At 41.7% G+C, this 7,740-nt stretch overlaps 2 protein-coding genes across 4 annotated transcripts; one reads left to right on the top strand and one right to left on the bottom strand.

Moving 5' to 3' along the window:
- The first annotated feature begins 113 nt into the window (after positions 1–113).
- Positions 114–4,038, top strand: rab19 (RAB19, member RAS oncogene family). 3 transcript variants are annotated; one of them, XM_079346617.1, is made up of 6 exons: positions 114–380; positions 731–768; positions 899–984; positions 1,473–1,661; positions 1,895–2,078; positions 2,844–4,038. In XM_079346617.1, exons 3-6 carry the CDS (start codon positions 934–936, stop codon positions 3,116–3,118), a joined length of 699 nt encoding a protein of 232 aa, XP_079202743.1. In that variant the 5' UTR covers positions 114–380; positions 731–768; positions 899–933; the 3' UTR covers positions 3,119–4,038. The 3 variants fall into 3 exon arrangements, with proteins under 3 accessions (XP_079202743.1, XP_079202741.1, XP_079202742.1); XM_079346615.1 differs by having other exon boundaries at positions 114–768; XM_079346616.1 differs by lacking the exon at positions 731–768.
- On the bottom strand, positions 3,477–7,714 carry hdhd5 (haloacid dehalogenase like hydrolase domain containing 5). The gene is made up of 8 exons (XM_079346609.1): positions 7,182–7,714; positions 6,616–6,831; positions 6,404–6,516; positions 5,997–6,090; positions 5,876–5,909; positions 5,589–5,763; positions 5,307–5,495; positions 3,477–4,493 (listed from the first exon to the last, which is right to left on the bottom strand). The coding sequence occupies exons 1-8, from the start codon at positions 7,290–7,292 to the stop codon at positions 4,091–4,093; spliced, it is 1,335 nt and encodes a 444-aa protein (XP_079202735.1). The 5' UTR covers positions 7,293–7,714; the 3' UTR covers positions 3,477–4,090.
- Positions 7,715–7,740: the final 26 nt, after the last annotated feature.

Below are 7,740 nucleotides of genomic sequence, written 5' to 3' on the forward strand. Positions count from 1 at the left end.
TTCATTGCATGTATTTTGGTTTCGCTTTATCCTTAAATCAATTGATCAGTTTGCTATCAAAGCTCTTTTTCCCTCCCCCTCGTGTTTGTTTGGTCAACAAAAGCCTGCTTTATTGCATGTGATGAGGCATCAACCACACCAACGAAGGAAGGTGGCTGCTGGTGGTCACAGCCAAAGATAGACCCAGCTCGGTCAAGTGCCCCTCACACTCACACATTGTTCTGTGTCCAGCTGTGCCTTGTTCTTCTGTGGGCTGAGATGACGACAGAAAGGAGTGAGGGGGTGGAGGGAGAGAGAGAGAGCAAGAGAGAGACTGATTCAGAGCAGTATGCTCATTCTGGGTTAACGTCTCACTGTGATACTGATGAATGCAGCATGAGGTAAAATTATTTCAATTGCATTTATTTAAGATTCTCTCCTTTCACTAAATACTTTAATATTTGTCGGCTGTGTTTTGTTCTTGCTCACGCTTTGCTTCTCCCCTCTCTGTTGTTCACTGCTGTGGAATGTGTTAGTTGACGGGAGACAGTGAGGGAGCTAACAGTGTAGGAGGCTCTTGAAGGAAGAAAAAAAACATTCTGGGGTCCAAAGGACAACCTTTTAAGACGTCAAGTGTTTACATTCCTTTGAGCTATTAAATTGCAGGTGAAATTTAAGCGGCTTGTTCAGGGGTATTTGGACACTTCGCCTTTCTTAATAAAGATAGAAGGGTTTTTTTTTTCAAAACCAGCTCTTTGGCTCCATGTTAACCTCCAACATGGTGAAATGGTAAGTTAGTAATAAAACCCTCTACACCTACGTTTGTCTAAATCTATTTAACCCTATCTTATCTATATATTTATGAAAGCGCCACTACTTTTGATTTTCCAGGTCCTTAAGTTTGCGTTCTTTCCTCCAGGTGTTGTGTCTTAGCTTAAGACACCACATCCCAAGATGCAGTGGTGCAGGTGGGCTGGTAGTTGGAGATCACACCTGCAAAGACAGGTAGGAGGTGTGTCTGTAAGAATGAAAGTAAGGGTGGGACAAGTGTAGAGTGCGAAGAGTGCAGGTCTAAAGGGCAGAACGACTGGCTTGTGTTTAAGACTTCAACAGTGCGACTGAAAATGTAACATAGACATGGAGACAAGAACAGGATGAAGAACCACAACTTTTGACAGCTTGTCAAGGAAAATTACTAAGGGATACTCATGTTGCAGTGTTTTCTATTTGCTAATCGGAGTGAGCGGTGAAGAATGACAAAAGGAGCAACTGGTTGGAATACAAAGTGGATACAACATTGAGATTGATCATAATTTAGAGTGTGTCTAACTGGCAACCTGACCTGATGTAACAGTCGTTTGTCTAAATAGTCCTAGTTTTTATTGACACAACTTGGAAAGAACCAGTTTTTGTTGCGCACAGACGTCCTGGATCAGCTCTTCCAATCTCAAGTTTGTTTTGTGTGTATTTATATTCCTCCCTTCACCATGCAGTCTATAGGACCGGAGACTGAGGACTCTTTCGACTTCCTCTTTAAAATCATCCTGGTCGGGGACTCGGATGTGGGGAAGACCTGTGTGGTCCAGAGCTTTAAGTCTGGTATATTTATAGAGAAACAGCAGAACACTATCGGGGTTGACTTTACTGTTCGTACACTGGACATCGATGGCAGGAGAGTCAAGGTTAGTTTCCTTTTTTTTTTTACAGTTGATTTTCACTCATTTTGATTAGATATATTCCTAGATTGTACACTTGTATCTTCATTATGTTATACATTAGGGAATCAATTTCTATATACAAACAAGAAGGTGTACAGGAGATGTCTCAAACCAGAGGTTTATGCTTTAGAGACACACACTCCTTGTTCTGTAAACACTCAAGTCTGGCTCTCTGGTTTATTTCTATGTTATTGCAGATGCAGGTGTGGGACACAGCTGGACAGGAGCGTTTCCGCACCATAACTCAGAGCTACTACCGCAGCGCCCACGGGGCCATGGTGGCCTATGACATCACACGACGTCCCACTTTTGAATCGGTTTCCCACTGGATCAGGGAGGTGGAGCAGTATGGAGCTGAAGGAGTGGTGCTGATCCTCATCGGTAAACAGAATGAAAACACATTTCTAGAGGTGCCATGATTGTAAAGAAGTTCCTAAAAAAGATCCTCAGGATCAAGTTGTTGCTAGACAAAGCAAAGGACACAACTCACAAGTAGTTAAAACTATTTTTGACCTAACATTGGTTAAACAATTAACCACTGACAGCTGCTGTCTGTATCCTGTGGAGCTGAAATCTCAGATGCAATCTCGCTATTGTGCCAATTATTGTGAAGCCTCACACCAGGGTTTATTATCTTCATATCTGTTTTTTTTAAATTCATGCGCATGTATTGTTAGAGGACACACATGATCCATTAATTAATGACACAACATAAATGAGCACAATGTTCGTTACATCGTCATGTAACTACATTATTTAAATTTTTATTATTTTTTTTTACATTTTAAGATGATTGGGTAAACTTGCAAACTCTTTTTTTCTCCCACTCCTTGACCACCTGATTTGGGCTTTTTAACTCAGAGGGAAATACAGCACTGCTTTATCCTTACAGATGGGATAAGCCAAAGAGGACGCAGACTGAAAAGAGTCAATTACAGACTTGTATAGGAAGAGGTTGTAGAAGAGTTAATCTTGTGAGTGACTTTGAGTCCTTAACTGTAGGAGGTTCTTACAAAATGTTGCCTTTAAAAATGTTTTTCAGTGTTACATGTACGCTGCTCAGTATTACCACTTTGTGAACATGAAGCTTCAATATACTACAGTATACAGACATGTTGTCATCTTGTGTTCTTCGTATACCTGCAGGTAATAAGTCAGACCTCCATGCTCAGAGGCAGGTGTTGTTTGAGGACGCGTGTACTCTGGCTGAAAACAACAGCGTTCTGGCAGCATTGGAAACATCGGCCAAGGAGGCGCAGAATGTAGACGCGGCCTTCGTCCTCATGGCCAGGGAGCTGCTGGCACGCAACGGCATGACGATCACAAACGAACTCTCACCAGATTCTTCTCAGTGCATGTTGAGTAACAGCTCCCACCCGGTCGATGGCACTGTGTCTTCAGAGAAAAAGTGTGGCTGCTGAGCAGACTGAAGAGGAGACAGGTTGTTTAAGACTTCTTTGGAAAAAAAGTGAGACCAGTCTTGTGTTTATGAATACTTCTTCCATCAGACCGAAGGTTATTCATGTATACATGTTTAGGAAAAAACTACATGCAGTATGTTGCATAGTGTGTTAATATAGGTTTTTGTATTTTGATATTTATGCAGTTAGGGTCAGTAACATTATTATTCACAGTCTATGGTTTGTAACATGTATCTAATGGAGATTGCTTATCCTAAATCCTGCTGATCAATGTGAGGGTGACTCCTTCATCACACACCACAGCTTCGCTGAAGGATGGACTGCACACAAACACAAACGATGTTTCCACTTCACAAGAAACGTTTTGAGCCAGTCTTCCTTTTTAATGATCTTTTATAGTGCATCAGTAGAATTCCACACTTGGAACCTCTACACTTGATTAAGGCCAAAAGAACAAAACAAAACAAAATGAAAAGGTAGTTAACTGAAAACAAGTAACCTAATGTCAGTGGTTAGACACTCGCCCTAACTTAACACAAAGAATCTGAAATGTGAGAGCAGTCAAGACAAAGAGCAGAGTTGGTCTATTAGAGAGCTGCTGGGGGTCTAAAGTATGTGATACCGTACATCTGAATGTCAGCCTGTAACTAGGTTTGAACTATACAAAGACTCTTATCGACACGCTAACAGTTAAAGTACAAAACTCTTGAGTGCAGTAGAAATGCATGGAACTCAACACAGACGTGTACCCAAGTGTGCGTTAAAAAAGTCAAGGGCCAGAGGACAAAAAAAATTGCATTAATGCTTGACAAAATAACACGCATGCCCAAATTAAAACGTGTGTGCCTCTTCTACTTTATCTTTAGTGATAAAGTCACTCAGAATTAGCATCAGTAACAGCTTCATCTCCCGTACGATAATCAGGAAAAAAAACACACTGCTGCTACCAGTTAAAGGATATTAGAGCTACTACTAAAGAGGCCAGCCCTCCTGCTCAAACACCAGCTCTACCGCCTCCTTCACATCCTGGACCACGAAGGATGGCTGCGTGAGGGTGGGGTCGAAGCGGAAGTCCCTGTGGCCGTGGAAGATGTGCTGCTCTGTGACAGTGTGTTCTGGATCTGAGGGGAGCTCCTGCTGGTCTCTGCTGTACACTCCTGTGCAAACCAGGATGGAGCTGCAGCCTTCAGGGAGTTCCTCTTCGGCCCCGTAAGCACCTGATGCGCCACCTAATTCTGTGGAGGTCATTTTAGGGGCGTCATCAACTGTTTTGACTCCTCCAGCTTTAGCCTGCATCTGCGCCTTTGTGCGTCGGGAAGCCTGGAGATAGTGGTTGTAGAGGTTGGCACCGTATATGTCAGCCATGGGGTTATCACTGTGAAATGAAAAGGAAGCAAGACATTCAAAAAGGCTTACATTTCAAAACTGGCAATGCACCGATGTATCGGTTGACCATCATCCATTGATATCAGCAAACATCAGCCCAACACCAGCTCATCAGCAAATAATGTCAGTGGTCTTTATTTGCATCAATTTAATGCTGGCTAGGCAGTAAACTGAATCACTTATAAATAGAAAACGCATTTATTGGGCCTTTGTTTTTGTTTTGTTTTCATGGTCAAATATGAAAATGTACGCAGTGTGTGAGTCTTTGACGACCTCTGAGAAAGATCAGCAATGTTTAATCTGTAAGAGATGTTCCAATGACATTTTAAGAGGAGGGTTGATGAACAAAGAAAAATAAAAAACAGGCACAATTCAGAAAAAGTCATAAAAAACCCATCAGTATTTGTATTGGCCCTTATTTTTTACAACTGTCACATCTCTATTAAAACAAATCTTTTCAGATACAGAAACTTGCCTTTCCCCTTTGTCCCCATTTTACAGTTTTACAACCTGGAAAATAAATATTTCTATTTCAGCTTTTTACTGTTTAATAAACAAACAAAATACAGTCCTCAAAGTAGACAGCTTTAAAGTTAACTTTAAGTCCTCAGATTGCATCTGTTGTTAGTGCGTTCACATTTTTTCTTATCTATAACAATTTCTATTACTATATCATATTTCCCCTTCCTGTAGATCATTGACCAGTTGCAAACAATCCCATTATAATACGTTTTAATTGAAAGTCTTGAAAATGAAAACATGACACAGTGTGATTTAAAAGTGTTAAATGTGCGTCTCTCACCCTATAGCATACAGCCTCTTCACAGGTGCAGTCCAGCCGAGGTCCTCAGCCTGCTGTCTGATCAGCAGCTCAGCATAGTTATAAGTCACCACGCTGGGTTTACCAATCAGGGCCTCGTACTTCAGATCGTAGCCTGTCACTTTCTTGTACAGACTCTCTAAGCACACCAGGAACATACCATGACCAAACCTGTAATACAAGTGCCCACGATATAAAAATATGGAAATTAAATTCAAAACTGTCAGCATGTCATGTTTATCCTGTTTTTGTACCATACTGTACCTGGGATTCTTGGCCTCGGCCATCCACAGCAGGTCCATGTTACAGGCCAGGACGGGGATGTGAGGGTGCTGCCCTGAATTCCAGTTATTTTCTGGGTTCCCGTTAGTTAGAAGCACGTCAACGATCAGCTGGAGGTTCGTCTCCCATCTGATCGGCTCACCAAACAAAATAACAGCTGTAGAAAACACAAAGGTAAAGATGGGGATCTGAGCTTGTTTTCACTCTGCATTACAGATCATTTAGCATTACAAGCATAACAACGAAGTCGATAGTGTGTGAAAATATACCGTCTATTGGTGGTAAGCCTTTGGTAGGAGGAATCTGTAAGACATTTGTACAGCTGCTAAGATGTCCAACTTATCTGTTACTGCAAATAGACCCATAAAGTCCAATATTAGAGATACTTACACTGTCTTTGGGCCGTCTGTTGTGATCTACGACATCTAGAAGAGGATATGCTTCTCTGAGCATGTCTATTGTGACAACATCCTGAAAGCCCAGGCTGCAGTTTGGTAGGTTAAAGTGAACAGTTTATTTTACATAACACATAAATTATTTTTTTTCTCTCACAGATGAAAAAAAAACAATTGCTGCGAATCAGCATTGTTATTTTATATTATTATGAATGACCAGATTTGTCGATGGCATGACTTAAATATGACAAAAATTAAGATCTACCACTTAAACATGATATGAATTAGAATAGTTAAAAAACGTGTAAGGCAGTCATTGATTCAGCCATGAATCAAAGAGCTCAGAGATGAATCATGATAACAAGTCTTTTAGGGTAAATGTCCAGTGGAGAGTCAGGATACTTGTGGGCGACTTCCTCCACAGGACCCTGCCCGGATACCAGCACGCGCATTTTGTGAAACTGGGTAAACATTCGCAAAGGGCTGTGAGACAGCATGACCTGGTCTGGAGATACCTGAGAACAAGGTGAGAAAAGAGGGAAGGGGTGATGTAAAAGGCTTTTACAGCAAGCTGAAGACTTTTACACATTTAAAAGGTGTGGTGTCCAGTTTACCTCCACATCCAGCAGGTGTGACAGATGCTCAGCTTTGGCCTGCCTCATGCAATTTCCAGCATTCGTGACAAACACCACGGGCACCTTGTATTTTCCGCTTCGGTCCACCAGGTTCCTGAAGCACTGCTTGGCTGCAGGGATTAGTGTCCTGCCTCGCACCAGAACCCCATCGATGTCAAAGAGGAGCCCGAAGGAGTTGGGCCCCTCAGGAGGGCGCTGAGCCAGAGAGAGGTGTATGTGCAGCATGAAAACAATGGATTGTTCATTAACTTTCTGTGTGGTAGTACTGGCTTGACACAATCTCTTTTTATCCTCAGTAACACAGCACAGGTTTACTGGAACAGAGCACTGATGAGTTACCTTTAATAACACTAAATTATGCACACACTACAGTATTTATCTGTGTGCAGCAGTTATTAGCTTCAGCATAGTTTTCACTGAGTTTCTGTCCTGCTTTGTCATTTCCCTCCACTATACAACAGCTCAATGTTCAAAGACAAATAATAAGTAATCAGTTTCACTCTTTACTCACATGATAATAAACTGTGAATAAAGCATCCACTTACGTTGCTAAAACTTCTTGAGATTGCCTGCGAGATGTTGACCTGTTTAGCTGTCACCTCACTGCTTGACTTCAGCAGCTGCCAGACAGTTTTAAATGAGCTGATTCTCTGCATCTCTTCAGACACTTCAGCTGTAAAAGCCAACAAACTCTGTGACACAAACTTGAGCTAGCTTTAGGCGAGCGAGCAGCCACTGACAACTTAACAGTTCCAAAGAGTAAAGACGTGGCTCATTGTTTCTCAATCACTTAGAGTCAATAATACTCTGCGTTATCTCTGCATGCTGATAGTAGTACTCTGCATACTACACACAGCGAGGACGTTATCGCGAATGACAACTAATGAGCATGCGCAGATCCACAAACAGGGGACATTACTTCCGGGTGCATTATTACGTTGACCACGTGGTTCCGAAGAAACGCCAAAGTTGTGGTTTTGTAGAAACGAAAGTTATCACTTCTGTTTCACTATTACACTTGTAACTTGGCATTTCAGTAACATTTGTATTACTTTACTCTTCTTGCGTTGATGTCAAATGGATTATATATTTGAAAAGTCCAAA

This window comes from Symphodus melops, assembly GCF_947650265.1.
Source record: "Symphodus melops genome assembly, chromosome: 6".
In the NCBI taxonomy this organism is placed as follows: domain Eukaryota; kingdom Metazoa; phylum Chordata; class Actinopteri; order Labriformes; family Labridae; genus Symphodus; species Symphodus melops.

What these genes read in the sequence shown, in the direction of transcription:
- rab19 (XM_079346615.1), top strand. Translation starts at nt 934, where the DNA reads ATGCAGTGGTGCAGGTGGGCTGGTAGTTGGAGATCACACCTGCAAAGA. An exon ending in GATCACACCTGCAAAGACAG is followed by an intron (nt 985 to 1,472) that starts GTAGGAGGTGTG and finishes TTCACCATGCAG; the next exon opens with TCTATAGGACCGGAGACTGA. An exon ending in AGTGGTGCTGATCCTCATCG is followed by an intron (nt 2,079 to 2,843) that starts GTAAACAGAATG and finishes GTATACCTGCAG; the next exon opens with GTAATAAGTCAGACCTCCAT.
- hdhd5 (XM_079346609.1), bottom strand. Translation starts at nt 7,292, where the DNA reads ATGCAGAGAATCAGCTCATTTAAAACTGTCTGGCAGCTGCTGAAGTCA. An exon ending in TCTCAAGAAGTTTTAGCAAC is followed by an intron (nt 6,832 to 7,181) that starts GTAAGTGGATGC and finishes TCTCTGGCTCAG; the next exon opens with CGCCCTCCTGAGGGGCCCAA. An exon ending in AGGCTTACCACCAATAGACG is followed by an intron (nt 5,764 to 5,875) that starts GTATATTTTCAC and finishes TGTTTTCTACAG; the next exon opens with CTGTTATTTTGTTTGGTGAG.